General features: G+C 40.8%; 1 protein-coding gene across 2 annotated transcripts in view; it reads left to right on the plus strand.

Moving 5' to 3' along the window:
• Window positions 1-19,688, plus strand: part of LOC124619885 (protein CBFA2T3-like) — a 73,211-nt gene that overhangs the window by 47,897 nt on the left and 5,626 nt on the right. For both annotated transcript variants that reach the window (XM_047146513.1, XM_047146512.1), the window contains exons 2-3: window positions 1,222-1,426; window positions 14,913-15,105. In XM_047146513.1, the coding sequence (XP_047002469.1) occupies window positions 1,222-1,426; window positions 14,913-15,105 (398 nt within the window). The remainder of the gene's footprint in view (window positions 1-1,221; window positions 1,427-14,912; window positions 15,106-19,688) is intronic.

The following is a 19,688-nucleotide window of genomic DNA, read 5'->3' on the forward strand; positions in this document are numbered from 1 at the left end:
ACACCATGAATCCTACAGGGCTGTTCATAAATCGGTAGGAGTACGAGGATGTGGGGATCTCTTCTGATAAGCACAATGATGTTCATGTCAGGGGAGTTTGGTGGCCAGCTGAAGTATTTAAACTCAGAAGACTGTTTCTGGAGCCACTCTTTAGCAATTCTGAACGTGTCGGGTGTCGCATTGGCCAGCTGGAATTGCCCAAGTCCGTTGGAATACACAATAGACGTGAATGGGGGCAGATGATCAGACAGGGTGGTTATTATGATCGTGTTACCTGTCAAGAGTCATATCTAGATGTATCAGGAGTCCCATATCACTCCAACTGCACACGCCCCACACCATTACAGAGCCTTCACCAGCTTGAACAGTCCCTTGCTGACACGCAGGGTCCATGGATTCGTGAGGTTGTCTCCACACCCGTACACGTCCATCCGCTCGATACAATTTGAAACGAGATTCTTCCGACCAGGCAACATATTTCCAGTCATCAAGAGTCCAATGTCCGTGTTCACGGGCCCAGGCGAGGCGTAAAGCTTTGTGTCGTGCAGTCATCAAGGGTACACGAGTGGGCCTTCGGCTCCGAAAGCCCATATCGGTGACGCTTCGTTGAATGGATCGCACGCTGACACTTGTTGGCGACCCAGCACTGAAATCGGCAGAAATTTGCGGCACGTTGCATTTCCCTCACGTTGAACAATTCTCTTCAGTCGTCGTTGGTTTCGTTCTTGCAGGATTTTTTTCCGGCCGCGGCGATGTCGAAGATTTGATGCTTTACCGGATTCATGATTTTCACAGTACCTCGTGAAATGGATGAACGGGAAAATCCCCACTTCATCGGTACCTCGGAGATGCTGTGTCCCATCGCTTGTGCGCCGACTGTAACACGAGGTTCAAACTCACATAAATCTTGGTAACCTGGCATTGTAGCAGCAGTAACTGATGTAATACTTGCGCCAGACACTTGTTGTTTTATATAGGTGTTGCCTGTTTACATATCTCTGCTTTTGAAGACGCATGCCTATTCTAGTTTCTTTGGCGCTTCACTGTATTTTTGAACATAAAAACTATATTTTTTGCTTATATCCCGTTTTAAAAAAGACCTTGATAATCTGGCATTGACAGACACCAGAGCATGCCGAATAGTTAAGGTCGTACTGTATTTTGCCGTGTACGATACATTCACACCGTTTGTTAGTGAGCATATACGTTGATGTGCCGCAGCTTCTACGAGAGCGAGGAGTGCGCGGTGCCAGCGGCGAAGCGCGCCTGCGGGGTGCCCGGGGGCGGACAGGGGCCCCTAGCGCTCTTCTCGCCGCCCCCGCACCTCACCCCCGCCACACCCGACGGCTTCTCCACACCGGGGTCCGCCTCCTCGGGACCCGGCTCCGTTGCTGGGGGTGACGACGAGTGGCGGAACATCCACGTGGTGAGTGCCGCGCCAGAGGATTCTGAACAGAGGTCAATTCACAGCAGACGGAAATGCGTTTCACATGGTGGCATGCACACAGACCGCCAGCACAACACGTCTGGCACCAGTGGAAATTAATCTGCACTTCCTGACAAAAAAAGTGAAGTACCCAGAAGACTTGATAGCATATTAATGTAATGCAGTACAAACACACACACACACACACACACACACACACACACACACACACACACACACAGCATCGGTGCATACACACACTGAATTGACAAAAGTCTTGGGATACCTCGTAATATCGTGTCTCCTTTAGCTTAGCATAGTGCAGCAACCCGACATAGCACGGACTCAACAAGTTGTTGGAAGTCCACTGCATAAATATTGAGCCATGCTGCCTCTATAACAGTCCACAATTGTGAAAGTATTGCGGGAGCAGGTGGGGCACGAATTGACCTCTCGATTATGTCCCATAAATGTTTGATGGAAGTAATGTCGGGTGATCTGTGCAGCCATATCATTCGCTCGAATTGTCCAGAACCTTCTTCAAAACCAGTCGCAAACAACTGTTGCCCACAGACATGGCACATCTTCGTCCATAAAAAATCCATCATTGTTTGGGAACATGAAGTTCATGAATGATTGCAAATATCCTACAAGTAGACGAACATAACTATTTCCAGACAATAATCGATTCAGTTTGACCAGAGGTCTCAGTCCACTCCATGTAAAGACAGCCCACACCACTATGGAGCCACCAGCAGCTTGCACAGTGCCTTGTTGACAACTCGTGCCCACAGCTTCGTGGAGTCTGTGCCACTCTCAAACCCTACCATCAGCTCTTACCAAGTGAAATCAGGCCTCATCTGACCAGATCACGATATTCCAGACGTCCACGGTCCAACCGATATGATCACAAGCCCAGGATGGCGCTTCAGGGAATGTGTTGTTAGCAAAGGCACTCGCGTCGGTTGTCTGCTGCCACAGCCCATTAACACCAAATTTCGTTATGCTGTCCTAACAGATACGTTCGTCGTACACCCCACATTGATTTCTGTGGTTACTTCACGCAGTGTTGCTTGTCTCTTAGCACTAACAACTTTACACAAACGCCACTGCTCTCAGTCATTAAATAAAGACTGTCAGCCATTGTGTAGTTCGTGTTAAGAGGTAATGCCTGAAAATTTGGTATTCTTGGCATGCTCTTGACATTATGAATCTGAGAATATTGAATTTCCTAATGATTTCCAAAATGAAATGTCCCATGCGTCTGGCTCCAACTATCATTCTGCACTGAAAGTCTTTTAATTCCCACTGTGCGGTCATAACCACATCGTAAACCTTTCACGCTAATGGCTTGAGTACAGATGAGAGCTCCGTCAATGCACTGCCCTATTACACCTTCTGTATGCGATACAACTGCCACCTGTATATGTGCATATTGCTATCCCATGACTTTTTGTCACCTGAGTGCATAGGCTATGTTTAGAGTTGCAATTATCTGTGACAAATGGAATGGTCACCAGACTGAATTTGCATGATATCATCATGTGATAGTGTATATAAGGGATGTGAACATCATCAGATGTTGAGTAATCACTGTGAAGGACACGTAGATGCCATGTATTCATGAGAGACAACATTATCAGCACCTGGCAGGGTTTGAAAGATGCTTAACTGTGGGTCTCCATTTGGCCGGCTGGTTTAATCATGCAATATCTAGGCTTATGAGGCATTCACATTTGACAGTGGCTCAATGTTGGACTGCATGTGAATGTGAGGGCAGACATACTTATCATGAAGGTTCCAGTCAATCACATCTGATCACCAAGAGACAGGATCGATGTATTGTGCACCATGCACACTGTAACTCCTTCACATCTGGTTCAACCATCTGAGAACAAGTAATGGATTCCTTGCAACATCCTGTGTCATCCTGCACCATCGGTTGGAGACGAGGGGCAGACAAACAAGGGAATTACCATCCTATGTGGAAGCTGATGAAAAGCCCTATGTTGTGTTCAGCGATGAATCACTGTACTGCTCTACTCTGGATGACCATAGTCGATGAGTATAGTGGCAACCTAACGAGAGGTCTCTTTCTTACAGTGTTTTGGACAGGAACAGTGGTGTTACTCCTGGTGTCATGATATGGGGCACCATTGGGTACTTCAGGACACAGCTGGTAGTGATTGAGGAAACCCTGACATCACAATGGTACATTGTGGTCATTGTGCATCCTCATATCATATGACAGTACTGTGGTGCCATTTTTCGACAGGGCAATGCTCGTCCACAAATGGTGTGGATCTCTATGAGCTGTCTGCATGATATTGAGGGAATCCTGTGCCCAACCAGATCCCCAGATCTGTTCCTGAAAGCAAATGGTTGAGACAGTTCAGATGCCAGACATCAAGCACCAGTTATAACAGATGTGGGCCAACTTGCCTCAAAAGAGGATGCAGGGGCCTTATGACATCCTTAAATGCACCCATCCACAGGGGCTGCCGTGTCGTATTATTATGTGTACTCATACAGCTGTCAATAAACTCTACTGCCAGTTACTGTACTGTATTCATACTTTCTGAAAGATGGGCTTTCCATGATGATCTTACCACCACTGTTTATTGTGTGGTGTGCAGAGTGACATGACATTATGCCCACATTCTGTCTAGTGTGAACACATTACCATTTTATGGTGCTGTTCCACTCCATTCTTTTCCATTGACAACCAGTGTGAATCAGCCTTAGCACTGTGTTGATCATAACCCTGCATACAGACTAAAACTGTGCTCCATAACATGGTACTCCATCTGATCTTTGCCTTTAAAGATAAAGTGTCGGAGGCACACCCTCAGTTCTACAGAGAGGTCACCGATCATTTTAGTATAGCACATGTACACTGACAGAAAAAATGATCGCAACACCAAGGTGAGTATTGTGAGATAAACGAAAGTTGGTTAGGGTGTTTCTACATCTGAAAGATAATGTCTACTCAAATTTCATGCCAGTCACACAAGAGTGGCACTAATAGCACTACTATAGAGATGCAAATCAGGTTTGCTATACATGCTGTAATGGTCATGGATGTTACCTTGGAGATTGGATGTGGTGTGTTGATGTTAGTCAAGAATGCCTTTAAGATGACAAAGACACCATTATCAGCAGCCAACTGAGTTTGAATGAGGTCGTGTAATAGGGCTTTGAGAAGGTGGATGTTTGTTCTGCAATATTGCAGAAAGACTTGGGAGGAATGTAGTCACTGGTCATGATTGCAGGTGACAGTTGTTACAAGAATGTACAGTCAGAAGAAGACAGGGCTCTGGATGGCTAAGTTACACTACTGAGAGGGAGACCATCATGTTCAGTGTATGGTTCTGCTCCATTGTACTGCATCCACAGCAGCAATTTGAGCTGCAGTTGGCATCATAGTACACGAGGAACTGCTACAAATTTGTTACTTCAAAGACAGCTTCAGGAGAGATGCCCTGTAGCATGCATTCCAATGACCCCAAACCACCACCATTTGTGACTTCCGTAGTGTCAACCAAGGACTCATTGAAGGGTGTGGTTTAGACCTGTTGTGTTTTATAATGAAAGCTGGTTCTATCTCAGTGCCAGTGATGGCTGGGTGTGTTGGTTAGGAGGATTCCAGATGAGGGCCAGCAACCAACTTTTCTGTGTTCTAGACATAGTGGCCCTGCACCCGGAGTTATGATCTGGGTGTGATTTCATACGACAATTGGAGCACTGTCGTCATTATCCCTTGCACCCTTACTGCAAAACTACACATCAATTTAGTGATTTCACCTCCTGTGCTGCCATTGAAGAACAGCACTCCAGGGGGTGTTTCCCAACAAGATAAGGCTCACCCGCGTACGACTGTTGTAACCCATCATACTCTACAGAGTGTCGACATGTTGTTGCCTGCTCGATCGCCAGACCTGTCTACAATTGAGCATATATGGAACACCAATGGACAACAACTCCAGCATCATACACAAACAGCATTAACCATTCCCATATTGACTGACTAAGTGCAACAGGCATCGAACTATATCCCACAAACTGTCATCCAGCACCCATACAACACAATGCATGCCTGTTTCCATGCTTTCATTCAATATTCTGACTGTTACATAGGTTACTAATGTACCGCATTTCACATTTGCAATGGCTCTCTTGCACTTACATTAACACATAATCTAGCAATGTTAATCAGTTAAATATGCTACCTAGACAAATCTTGTCCTGAAATTGCATTGCTCTGTATTAATTATTTTTTGTTGTCACAATTTGTTTTCTGTCAGTATAAATCATAAGTCTTGATCACAATAATTTTTTTTTATTTCTTCATTATTAAGCATTGTGACCAACGTACCATCTGTAAGCCTGTGGTACAGAAAACAAATTATAACCTCAGATTAACAGAGACTCTGAAAGAAATGAAAGATATAGTTATTAATAGAACATAGTATGCTCATGGCTGGTTTAAGGTCCAAGCAACAGAAGCAGCCATGTGGGGCACCAAGCTGAGATGGGCACTAAACTGAGACAGGTGTCAGAGGAGTCAAAGAACAAAATTTGTATAAAGGGTGTATCATAATTACTGGGAAAAAACTGACATGGGTGTGTAAGACACGATAAAAGAAGCAAAACTGTTCCAGTAAACACGGGTCCACAAATGAGTGGTTATGAGCCACTGACTTCAGTCAAAAATTAGCCAGTATAAATGAATACTTTTCAATTAGGTCCTCATCTAAGTTCAATCTTCACAAGAAATACAATACAGCTTTAGCACATCACAACATTAAATGAGCTCTTCCCTGTTTATTCAAACACTTGAGGGCAATACTACTGTTGAGTTATGAATTCTTTCAAACATTCCAAGACCAGCTTGCAAATATGGGAAAGACTGTACTATTCACTGCTCCAGCTCTTCACCTGTGTCAACAGGAATGTTGTACACTTTTCTTTGGAGATGACGTCATACAGAAAAATCTTGAGTACGGAGGTCAGGTGATGGAGGTCAAGATACAGGATGTGCTTGATATGTTAATTTTGGACCCTATAGGGGTATTAGATATCATTTTATATGAGCAGCAAAATGTGACTGAGCTCCTCCATGTATGTAGCATGTTCCTCAGCCTTAGACAAGTTAAGGTAAGCCATGTGTGAAATTTGAGCACAATAGATGGGCTGTTAGAGGAATGTTTATGTGGTACATACTTTAAAAGAAAAAAAAAAGTTCTGTGATCACTATTTCTAGATTTATGATTTATTTTTAAAGTTCTTCCCAAGAGCAAGAGGAAGGCAATTAATGCCTGTGGGATGAGGGGAGGAGTGGAAGGTGCACCGAATGCTTTGTTGCTTGTGAGGAAAGAGGTTCTTGAACTGGCCTTATCAGAAGTGATGGGGGAGGGGGAGAGGAGGAAAATAGACACTCAGCAGTGCGTATGAAGAGCAGCTATGCTACTCATCTTAATCATTCCGTGCTTGCCATAATAGCTTAAGCAGGTTAAAGATTTGTACCTATTATTCAAGGAAGGAAATGTGATTCCCTTATTCTCAGGTCCTTGACAGCTCATTGCCAGTATATGAATGTATTTCAATAAGTAATGTAGACTGTCAACTGGAACAAATTATCATTGTCCATTTTGGTATATTTATGACAGATGTAAATTTAGAACTACTGTACATGTTCTCATGACTGCATATTCATACACTGGGAAACTTGATCTGCTGAGCACAATATAATATTGAAGAGAGAAAAAACTATTTGCAGACAAGAGCACTTTAAAGTGGAATATTGCCACTAGTAAGAACAACACTGTAATGAAATTGGCTGCTGAGCTAGCTTCTACAGAAGTGTGTCAATAAAATAAAGAGCTCAGACAAAACTTTTATGGGAGTGCTGATATTGCCAAAACCTTTGTTCACAAAATTGTATTTAAAAAGAGGATTTAATGGATTGGTGGTTAGACTAACTAGTGGAAATGTGCCACAAGGACTCTACCTTTACAGTGTTCGTATATGGAGAACTTTGACTGGCATATACTGTCCTGGCTACCTTCTTTAAAATGTAAAATGTGAGCAGGTTGTGTAATGGTGTAGATGATCATACTATAATTTACAGAACAGGTTAAGTTTGCTTCTTTTTGTTGCTTGAAAGCAGTGATACAAACCCAACCACAGACACCATATATACAATTTGTTTCTGAGTGTAATTCTGTGGTATATAGTTAAAATTAATGTCTGAAGAATTCATGTAATTATTAATATGAATAGATCAGCAATACTTGATAATTGCTTGTTAGTTCTCATTACAGAAGTAGCATGCTGTGGCTGCTTCTCTTTGGTAATGTATAACTTTATGTGCCCATAACCCCTTAAAGTTCTTGTTTATGATGGGATGTATGTAAATGTACTAAAAAGAACTTCATCATTTCCCAGGTTTCATGATTATAGAGAATCTTAAATGTCCTTCCTGCTTGCTGCCACATAAAAGTCTGTGCCATTGATACAGGTTCAAGTAAACTGCCCACTACAAACAATATAGCATGCAGGGATGAGGTGGGGAGAAGGTATAGCAGCTAGATGCAGTATGAAGGTTAGACGGAGGGTGGGTGGGGGGGGGGGGGGGGGACCGAAAAAGGAGAGAAGTAAAAAGACTGGGTGCATTGGTGCAATAGAGGGCTGTGTAATGCTGGAATGGGAACAGGGAAGGGGCTACATGGATGAAGATAATGACTAAAGAAGGTTGAGGCCAGGAGGGTTATGGGAAAGTAGGATATATTGCAGAGAGAGTTCCCACCTTTACAATTCAGAGTGGAGTACCACTGTGGGAAGGATAGTGGGTAGGGCATTTCTCATTTCAGGGCACAATGAGAGGTAGTTGAAACCCTGGCAGAAAATGTAATTCAGTTGCTCCAGTCCTGGGTGGTACTGAGTTACAAGAGGAATGCTCCTCTGTGGCCGGTTGGTGAGACTTTGGGAGGTGGTGGGTGACTGGAAAGGTAAGGTATGAGAGATTTGTTTTTCTATAAGATTGGGAGGTTAATTACAGTCAGTAAAGGCTTCAGTGAGACTCAATATATTTTGAGAGGGACCACTTGTCACTGCAGATGCAACGACCATGGGTGGTTAGGCTGTATGGAAGGGACTTCTTGGTATGGATCTGGTGGCAGCTGTTGAAGTGGAGGTACTGCTGGTGTTTAGTAGGTTTGATGTGGACAGAGTTACTGACATAGCCATCTTTGAGGTGGAGGTCAACATCTAAGTAGGTGGCCACCACAATATTGTTGCTTTCCATCCTGGATTTTGAATTGTTTAATTCCACTTACTACAAACACACTTTCCAGCATTTTTGTACATTTACTTGGCTGCTTTTCAAATGTTAAACAAAATTTAATTTTTAATCTTTGTTCAAGCAATATTTTTCCACCATTATCATAAAAGTACTGATACATTCAAAGTCAGAACACAATTGCAGTGACAATAAAGCTTTAAATAAATGGCCACAAGAGGGACTAAAAGAATTTGAATGCTGCATCTTACGAACAGATGGTATTACTTAGCATAACTGAAGTGATAATACAAGCAATGGGAAGGCCAGTATGAAATAACAACAATATTATGAAATGGATAGATTGCTGCTCACCATGTAGAAGAGTCATTAAGTCACAAGCAGGCACAACGAAAAGGCTACTATAAATTTCAGCTTTCAGCCAAGAGACCTCCTTCTTCTGAAGTATTCATCTACAAACTACACTCAAACTACTGTGCTGCCTTCTGTCTAGGCATGGCAACTGACAAGCTGTCTGTCCACATGAATGGCCACTGACCAAGAGAGAGCTGGATCAACCAGTTGCTGAACATGCTGCCAAACACCATGTGCTTCATGTCAATCATCACTGCACGGCCTGCACAATCTGTATCCTTCTTACTAACACCAGCAGAACAAAGCCTTCCCTTCTACCAATGTGCCCACTAATCCTTTTCCATGTGCTCTCATTTTTTCCACTCCCCCCCCCCCCCCCCCTCCTCTCCCCAAACCTCCTGACTGCTCCCCAGCAGCTCTAACCTGTCCCCACCACATTTCTGCATGCTCCCACAAGAACCACTACGCATACCCCTACCCTTCTCCATCACGTGCCTCCTCCTTACCCCACCACTGGATTGTTGCTCCCATTGGGAGCAGTTACAACACAGTCTAGCTGCAGCAGAGTTGTGCTTGTGCAAAAGTGTGTGTGTGTGTGTGTGTGTGTGTGTGTGTTGTACTTCAGAAGGAGGCCAAAAGCTAAAATTTTATAGCAGTCTTTTCATTGTGCCTGGGTGTGACACAATGTCACCTCTATAGGTGAGTTTGTATGACATTATTATCTAGGAGAGTGCAAGAGTTGCTCAACAGCCTAACAAAAAGTTTTCTCCTGTTCCTCACACAATAGCTCTTTCAGTGCAAAGTATTTGTGTGACATCTTACATGTAATGTGTCCACATACATTGATGAGCAAGAGTTGGGAGAGGGTGATACCCAGTGCCATGCCTATCCCTTTGGAACAGGGGTCTAAGAGAATAGAACCTGGGCTTGCTGTAGATTCAACATTTGCAACAATCTGTGCATTGGGTGCATGAACTAACCTGGAAGCAATAAATTTGCTTTGAGATATTGTTGTTACTAGACTGCTGTAATGTAATTTAGTAGGTAATAACTGATACCCTTTACATTTAATCTCACTGAGGTCTCTTTCCTTTTTGTTGCACTGTTAATTACGACAAATCATTATTTTGTGAAAGTAGCTCTGTGTCTAAAATGAATCCTCTAGACTCAAAAGGCCCTATAAGCCATTTTCACAAGTTTGGTGAGTACAACTTCCACTTAAAGCATACATGTTTATACTCCCAGCAAAATGCATTGAACATTGAGGAAGAAGGAACTGCAGTAGAAATGTTTAAAACAGCATTGTAACACACACTAAATTACAATGAAATATGTATGTGGAGGCTTCTGAAACTCAGTTATTGGCATGGGGGATTTTGAATTTCACTCTTGCTGGGAGGATGGATCAGAAGTATTTTGAAATTCATTAAATGATTATTATAAAATACTGAAAGGAATACAAAAATTCTTTATTTGAACAAATTTGCAGGTGTGTATATGCTCTGTAATTAAACTATCAATACTGGATCAGTCTGCATATTTCCATAATGGGTCTTCATCACTTTCAGCATCGTCAAACTCCTTTTGAAAACCCGTTCTATTTCCTTGTAAAACCTCAGGTCATAAATAGTCATCCGATTACAACCAAAATGTTATGTCCACATCTGACACTTTGTTTGGATTCAGTTTGAAGTGATTTGTTTTGATTGGAGCTGGTTTGATCGGTTATACAGTTGTGCCCTTTTTTGTTACATTTTCTACACCAAAATCAATTCTGTATGCTTATTCCCTTTGAACTTTGACAGTTAACAAAGTTTTTGTAATACAGAAACTTTTGTGCTGACTGTAATTCCTATCTTTCTCAATTTTTTTCTGTTCTTGCAAAAACTCTATTAGGTGGTATGAGTGGCCTATAAATGGAAAAACTATTTCCACTTCCTGTATGTTAATAGGGGGCTCTGAATGAATCCATTTACAAACCATGGTGAACATATTCCCATCTTCGTTTTGACTGCAGCAACCATCTGCAACAAGTCTTAACTATATTTATCCCATGCATATTTGTCCACATAAGTTTATGATATACAAAGCTTGCTATCTCATTTGAACTCTCTGAGTGCTGAGTTTTGCTCCATCAATAAGAGTGAACATTTGGCTTAGACAAAAGTGCTTTTCAATTGCCAGCCACTTAGCAAAATTGTAGAAATTATACTGCCTAGTAAAATAAACAGCTTGATCTTAAAGTTTTGTAAGCAACGTGTGTTTCTAACAATTAAAAGATATATCAACGACCCTTCTTTATCCTGACGCAATAAATCAGAAAATGCCCCACCTTCAAAGTATGTACTCTTCTTTCTACTATAATAACTCTTCTCTGCCTTCAACCTGTCTCCTAATTCTCATCTACATCTACATCTACATCCATACTCCGCAAGCCACCTGATGGTGTGTGGCGGAGGGTACCTTGAGTACCTCTATCGATTTTCCCTTCTATTCCAGTCTCATATTGTACATGGAAAGAAAGATTGTCAGTATGCCTCTGTGTGGGCTCTAATCTCTCTGATTTTAACCTCATGGTCTCTTCGTGAAATATACGTAGGAGGGAGCAATATACTGCTTTACTCCTCAGTGAAGATATGTTCTCAAACCTCCAACAAAAGCCTGTACTGAACTACTGAGCGTCTCTCTTGCAGAGTCTTCCACTGGAGTTTATCTATCATCTCCATAACAATCTGATAGTCCATATGCTCTTACTTTGTTCATTAAATGACTGTGAGGAACTGTATCAAAAGCCTTGCAGAAGTCAAGAAACACGGCATCTACCTGGGAACCCGTGTCTATGGCCCTCTGCGTGGACGAATAGCACAAGCTGGGTTTCACACGATCATCTTTTTTGAAACCCATGCTGATTCCTACAGAGTAGATTTCTAGTCTCCAGAAAAGTCATTATACTCGAATGTAATACATGTTCCAAAATTATAAAACTGATTGACGTTTGAGATATAGGTCTATAGTTCTGCATATCTGTTCGACGGCCCTTCTTGAAAACGGGGATGACCTGTGCCCTTTCCCAATCTTTTGGAGTGCTATGCTCTTCTAGAGACCTATGGTACGTCGCTGCAAGAAGGGGGGCTAGTTCCTTCGTGTACTCTGTGTAAAATCGAACTGGTATCCCATCAGGTCCAGCGGCCTTTCCTCTTTTGAGCAATTTTAATTGTTTTTCTATCCTTCTGTCATCTGTTTCCATTTCTACCATTTTGTCATCTGTGCGACAATCTAGAGAAGGAACTACAGTGCAGTCTTCCTCTGGGAAACAGCTTCAGAAAAAGACATTTAGTATTTTGGCCTTTAGTCTGTCATCCTCTGTTTCAGTACCATTTTGGTCACAGAGTGTCTGGACATTTTGCTTTGATCCACCTACCGCTTTGACATAAGACCAAAATTTCTTAGGATTTTCTGCCAAGTCTCAACAAACATCAGTTCTAGGACTCCCAAAGTGTATATTGTAACTACTACAAAAACCTCTATGAAAAGAACACTCTCTTGACCTTCAAGTTTAATGACAGTTCTATTAAACATTTGCTTTGTTTGCCATATCTTCTTAATATTAAGTTCAGATGGTAAGTACAACCTACTATGACTCTCCCTATTTCTACAGTAGTGAGGTTCTGAACATTTGAATGACTCTTGAAATTTTCCTATTGCTTTCCAGCAAGGTGCACAGTTGTAGCTTCTTCTGTCACCTCCCCTAGTTTCTCTTACTGCATCATCACCACTGGCATGTAATCTCATTAGAACACCGTGAACACAGTCCTTTTTTTCAATCCTAAGATTCCAAGAAATGCTTCCCTGCACACTACAACACATCCACAATACGCCCTTCATACGTGGCAGATGAAGGCTAGCCCTCTTTTTGATTATTTCTGAGTTTTTCTCCTCTTAGGTTGCGAAACAATACATTGACTCATTATAAAGTTGTCATGGCTAATTTTGTTTTCTGATGCATAGAAGATTCAGTTGAACTTCATAATATCTGCCATCTGCAGTGGGAACACTTGAACACCTTTGTGTAACGTTTACATTTGGTTGTGGTAAACAGATGGGTAATTAGCAGAATATCTGAAAATGAATAATGAATTTTGTTAATTTGTTAGTTTAAAAGTATCACTGTGTTAAGGATAGAAATTATAGCAATCAATGAAAGAATATTATGCCTATCCAGTCCGTGAAACTATCAGTGGTAATTTATCTTTTCTGTTTCTCCATCTTTTCCATGTTTCTGGCTGCCTCACCCTTTTATGTCCTCTTTCTGGATTTGCTTTAGCAACATAAGTACGATGTGCTAAAATAGTACTCTGAAAATATGTTTTTGTTCACACTACACTACAGTTGCAATGATTTCATGGAAGTGTTGTGAACTTCAGATTTTCCAACTCCTCGATTTCATTAAACATTCCATGGATTAGGTTTTTTTGTTATTAAAATCTATATTATTTAATGCTTATAAGGCAACAAAAATTACAATACCCTATCTTTTGTGGCTAATTAATAACTTTCCCCTCTTCTGAAAACAGTTGAGTATAGCACTATAAATGCAAGAAGTGAGCCATACTGAGAGGAGAAGACACCATCTTAATAAGTTCAAAATGTTCAAATGTGTGTGAAATCTTATGCGACTTAACTGCTAAGGTTATCAGTCCCTGAGCTTACACACTACTTAACCTAAATTATCCTAAGAACAAACACACACACCCATGCCCGAGGGAGGACTCGAACCTCCGCTGGGACCAGCCGCACAGTCCATGACTGCAACGCCTTAGACCGCTCGGCTAATCCTGCGTGGCTGTTAATAAGTCCATAAATCTCATTGACTAATGTTTATAGAGGATTCTGAAAATAACTGCAGACAAATGCAGTGATCTTTGAATTTCACTCTTATTTTCTTAAAAATATCTTGTTGCAATTAGGGGATTTTCATATCCACACATTCGTAAATCAGTGAAGATTAATTTTGTGATTCGGAGGACACTATTTTTAAAAAGTGACTTTCAGGGAGGTTTTGAATCTGGAGGATTCATATCATGCAGTATTTTCTTTCTTATGTTCAGGAGGTAAAAGTTTTGAAAATGCTGGTAGTTGTATATAAACGTACAAAAACTATCTAACTTTCAGAACTAATAGTTCATTCCTCATGGAGGAAAGAGAGATAGGTTGGGGAAGATTAAAAAGGAAGGACAGGTCAATCAGATTCCAGGATGAGAGTTGTTGTGAAGATGAATACAGTATGTATGTTGGTAAGCACTGTACCAACTTCAGAGAAGATGAGGGTAGAGTGAGGACTCAAAGTGGATTAAAAGGAAGAAAATGGAGTGAAGAGTGCAATTAAGAACTATGAGGAATAAGAGATGGAGGGAAATCCAATCAGAGAGATGGGGGAGGAGAATGAAGATGAAAAAATTAAAAGCAAAAGAAAGTTTATTGTTTATTACTTATTGCATATCATCAATACTAAAAATTTAACTACTGGCCAACAATTGTGTCTCATAACTTTATAATTTTCTTGAGTGAATTTTCTTTTTGATAGCAATATTTTCTTTACAAAATATAGTCTTTTTCAGAATGTAATGACAGCTGGTATTATGTCACTGATTGTAAATTACTCTGCAACAGTTGAATTAGAGTCGACTTGATGTTAAGCCACAAATTGTGTAAACTTACCATTTTTACAACAGCAAAATCTTCTATAAATGGCAGATCAGTTTAAAATAGATGTATCAATCATGAGCACACAGGGAGCTCAGCGGGACTCACATGTTACTCCTATGTTGGCAGATGCTAAACTGCATTCTGAGCATGGTGGAGAAGACAAAACGAGCACTGGCGATCCTGCAACATAGGGGTGCAGTGCCTGGTGTAGTAACTGATGACTGGGGTCGTGGTGACATCAAGCGGACAGCTGCAGATATCATGGCACAGACGATCCGTGCCACAGAGGAGCGCGTAGCAGAGGTCAAGCGTCGTGCAGGTGAGTCCATCTGCAGGAGTCAGTGCCTATAAAGAATAGTGTGGCAGACAAGTAAAGATTTCCAAGGACAAAGAATGACAGTAGTCTGTCTGTCAGCAGTATGTATAGCACTATGTGGAGAAAATTAGTGTATCTGAGTGTGACGTGTAAGCAGTACATACTGCACTATTTTCACGGATAGTTCCTGCATATTTGTAAATATGAGTGGAATTCTGGTAGCACACCATTCACACACTCTTGACTCGGGATATGTCTGTCAATGTGGCTGACATTGGTAGTGTATCAGACAGGCAACATGATGGTGGGAACAGAATTTGCACACAATCTTCTTCAAGTATTGGTACTCTAAATTTACGTAACAATGTTTCATGTTAATACCGTCACGTTTCTTCCACAGATTCCCATATTAGTTCCCCAAGCGTCTGTGTTACCCTTTTGTATGGGCATGTAAACCTGTTACAACCCAAGAAGCATATGTCTGTATTCTTTCAATGTCTGTTGTCATCCATACTCAAGAAGAACTTCAAATGAATGAATGAAACATTGGAGCAGTATATTACAGTTGTCCATAATAACATCTCCTATGCCATTTCCTTTACAGATGCACTGCACTTTTCCAGAATTCTTCCAACAAATCTAAGTCTATCACTCACCTTATCTATTGTGTGTTCATTATGTTTCATGGAGCTTTTATTATTACTCCTAACTATTAAATGATTTGACATGTTAGACATTTTAGCAATTCTGCAAATAGATACTTTGAATTTTTTCTCTTGTTATTGGCATCATGGCTTTTTTATCCACATTTTAATAGAGCTGCTACTCTTTACATCAAGTGGAAATTTTGTCTAAGTCTTTCCTTATAATTGTCTAATGATGGCATTTTCCTGTTGGCAATAGCATTTAACAGCAAACCCTTTGGTAGTGCTGCTGAGCTGACTGTATCTGGTAATTTGTAATGAGTATTTGGAACATTAAAGGTTCTATTATGCTTGTCTTAGGCATGCTCAATGTTATTTTTGTTTCAGCTGAGCATTCACTAGCCATTATAACATTCTGGGCACTATCGCTCAAATATTCATTGAACCAAGCACATATCAGTGACAATTGAGCAGTGTGAAATGTCTTTTGGAAGATGGAGTATACCTGTTCAGCCCCAGGTGCTGCATGCAAAATATTTTGTATGAATAAAGAAAAAAAAAGAACTGCATGGCATTATTGGCTGAGAGGTACTGAGGGGTAGGTTCAGCCATCTAATCAAAAAGTGTTTCTTTGTCAGTGCACTATGGCCCCTTTGCTGTGGGTTTGAGAGTTGTTTCTAGAGTGTATTTGTTCAGTGTAGTCTGACTCTAATGGATGTGATGTGTAGTTTGTGTTGTTTGGTAGTGAGAGAGGGGTGGATGGTGAAAAATTGGTGCTGGCACATAGCCTACTCTTCTCAAACAGCACCAAGGGTGGCTCCATGCTTAACATCCCTATTCTGGAGACATCATCATCAGTATTGTATGTGCTCAGTCCATGAGACACTGTGGCGATGTTTGGACTTAAGTCTAGGACGCTAGCATCAGAGTGTGGTAATCAAGAATTTTACATCACACTCTTTCATCCTCTTGCAACCAATATTGGCAGTGAAAATTTCTTGCAACCAATATTGGCAGTGAAAATTTCTTTCACCATCAGGATCCAATCCAGCTATCACCAAGTCAAGTGCTATCACGTAGGCTTGTGGCTATGGAGGTGGGCTTATATGAATACAGCAAGATGTGTTTCACATAAGTGGTTTCTCCTGATCATTAGAGAACATTTTTTTTCTCCAGGATTGTCATAATGTTCAGATACCTAAGATCTCTCATCATAAATACAATATGTATGTGACATTGGTTTGTAATTCTGTGCATCCATTCTTTGAACTTTCTGTGAAAACAAGTGATCTCTGCTCTGCTCTTTTAATTCAAGTGAAACTATCTGCTGTGCAAGAGAGTTCATTCAGGAAAAGTGTTAATTCCACTGTGTATCATTGGAAAATTAAATTATCTCAAGATCTGGTACCTTGTTCACTTTAAATAGTCTTAAATGTTTTCCAGTATTTGTGGTGAGGGTGGTGGGGAGGTGGGGTTAAATAGTCTTAAATGTTTTCCAGTATTTTTGGTGAGGATGAGGGGGGGGAGGGGTTAAATAGTCTTAAATGTTTTCCAGTATTTGGGGTGGGGTTGGCGGGGGCGGGGGCAGGGGGTGCTTTTTCCAAAATAAATTTTTTGAGAGTCTTTACAGTAGTAACTCAATCCTATACTCTCTTCACCTAAATGAGAGACCGCTTGTAAACACATCATGGTACATGACCATAATGCTGCCATCAAGGGGTGAGTGATACAGGGAGTGCTCGCTGAGTGTAACTGTATTCATTGTGTGTCTAAGTCCTCAGTGTGTGATCTCAAAATCTAATTGTAATGTTCATAACACCTGAAAGACCAGTATTTGATTATTGGTGTAAATATCAGTGTTTCATCATTCATTGTTCATGTGCCTGCATTTTACCATTAATATCCTGTATGACTAAACTCCCCTATGTCATCCTCCACAGATACAGCGAGTGAGGCTGACATGTCAGTTCTGAGTGCACACAAGTGACATTTCAGTTCTGAGCGCACCAAAACAATCGAAGAAGAAATTATCAGATTCTGCAGAGAAACGCATGGTTCTTAATGAGTATAAAATGGAGCAGTTGTATTCAGAGCAATCAGTGACTGATATTGTTTTCAAAATAGCTGCATCTACAGGCATTGGTCATTCTTGAGTGTATCATGTGATAAATGAGTAAAACGTCACACTCTCTGAAGTCTCCCATATAAGAAAAATCATGATAGAAGCTTTCAGAAAGCATTGTTGACTTCGGTAGAAATGCAGTATGAAGGAGGGTACATGATTTTTTTTTTTTTTGTGCCAAATTCCAACAATTGACAAAGTTCTTCTTGCCATGAATGAAGATCCAGGTATGGGCAGTTTTTGGAGAACTACATTTTATAAATAATTAATTAATTTTAAACATGTTTGGCATGGAGGCAATAACATGCTACAAACAGAGATGACATCATTTTATGGAGGTGGAATTTTCTACGAACCATTAAATTGTTGAGAGATGATGGAAGGCCCACGTACTATTTGGACCAGATGTGGCTGAATGCAGGACATACCCAAAGTAACATCTGGGCAAATAGTGTCATAAAATCCTCAAAATAATTGTTTCTGTCCAGATTATCCACAAGAAACAATGCTCCACTGGGTAAAGGAAAATGACTAATTATCACACACATGGAGAGCAAAGCAGGTTTCATGGAAAGTTGTTTATGGATTTTCAGATCCAAGAACTGTAGAGATTATCACAGGGAATGTGTGCTGACACATTCGAGAAGTGGTTTCAAGATGTTCTTCCTTGGCTTCAGGAAAACACAGTTATTGTTTTGTTCTTCCTTAGTTTCAGGAAAACACAATTACTGTCCTTGATAATGCACCATACCATTCTCCTCAAAAAGACAAAGTTCCTAATGTGAATCCCAACAAGCAAGATATTTCAAAATGGCTAAAATCTAAAAATACCACTTTCAAAGATGGTATATACCACTAGAAGTTAAAAAAAAAAGAGTAGCACACAACAAATACATAGTAGGTGAAATGGCTAAGAATTCAGGGAAAACTGTTCTTCAAATTCCTCTGTACCATTGTGAATTAAATGCCGTCACATTAGTTTGGGCCACAATCAAAGGCTACATTGCAGGAAAAAGCAGAAGCTAAAGAACTGTCAGAACAACCAATAGAACAATGACTACAGAGGAGTGGAACATATGTTCCCCTGTGGTGGAAAAATTTGAATAGCAAAAAAGGAGAGAAGTAAAAAGACTGAGAGTGTATTGGTGGAATACAGGGCTATGTAGTGCTGGAATGCGAGCAGGGAAGGGGCTAGATGGGTAAGGACAATGACCAACAAAAGTTTAGGCAGGAGTGTTACAGGAACATAGGATATATTGCTAATCTCCCAACTGCACCTAGCTTCCCTACTCTCTCTCCACCTCACCCCTATATGCTCCAATAAGCAGTACTTTACCATCCCCCATCCCTACCCTGCTATCCCACCCCCTCTCCACCCCAGCCACCTCCTTGTCCTATGTTCCCATAATCCTTCTGGTCTCAACCTTCGTCAGTCAGTATCTTTACACAAGGTTAGCCTTTCATTTCATCCAACTTACATTTCTTGAAATAACAGTGTGTATGTTTTTGTTTGGCTCTGCAGCATTCAGGCATGTGGACCACATGTCCTGTACATTGAAGTCTTATTCTTTTCATTTTCTGGACAACGTTTGCTGCAACAATTCTTAATGTTGTTGGTTCCTCCAGTTACTCTAGCATTCCACGTCACATTAGGTGAAAGCCCTTCCTCAAGACTTTGTTCATATACAAACAGTTTCTCATTTTACATCTTTGTATAACTCAAGATCTTTGTTCCATATAATGCCATCACATTTAGTTTTGGTGGATATTGCATGTGATGTAATTACCCATTTCAGGTTGAAATGTTATTGATGCATTAA

Source organism: Schistocerca americana, chromosome 6 (genome assembly GCF_021461395.2).
Source record: "Schistocerca americana isolate TAMUIC-IGC-003095 chromosome 6, iqSchAmer2.1, whole genome shotgun sequence".
In the NCBI taxonomy this organism is placed as follows: Eukaryota; Metazoa; Arthropoda; class Insecta; order Orthoptera; family Acrididae; genus Schistocerca; species Schistocerca americana.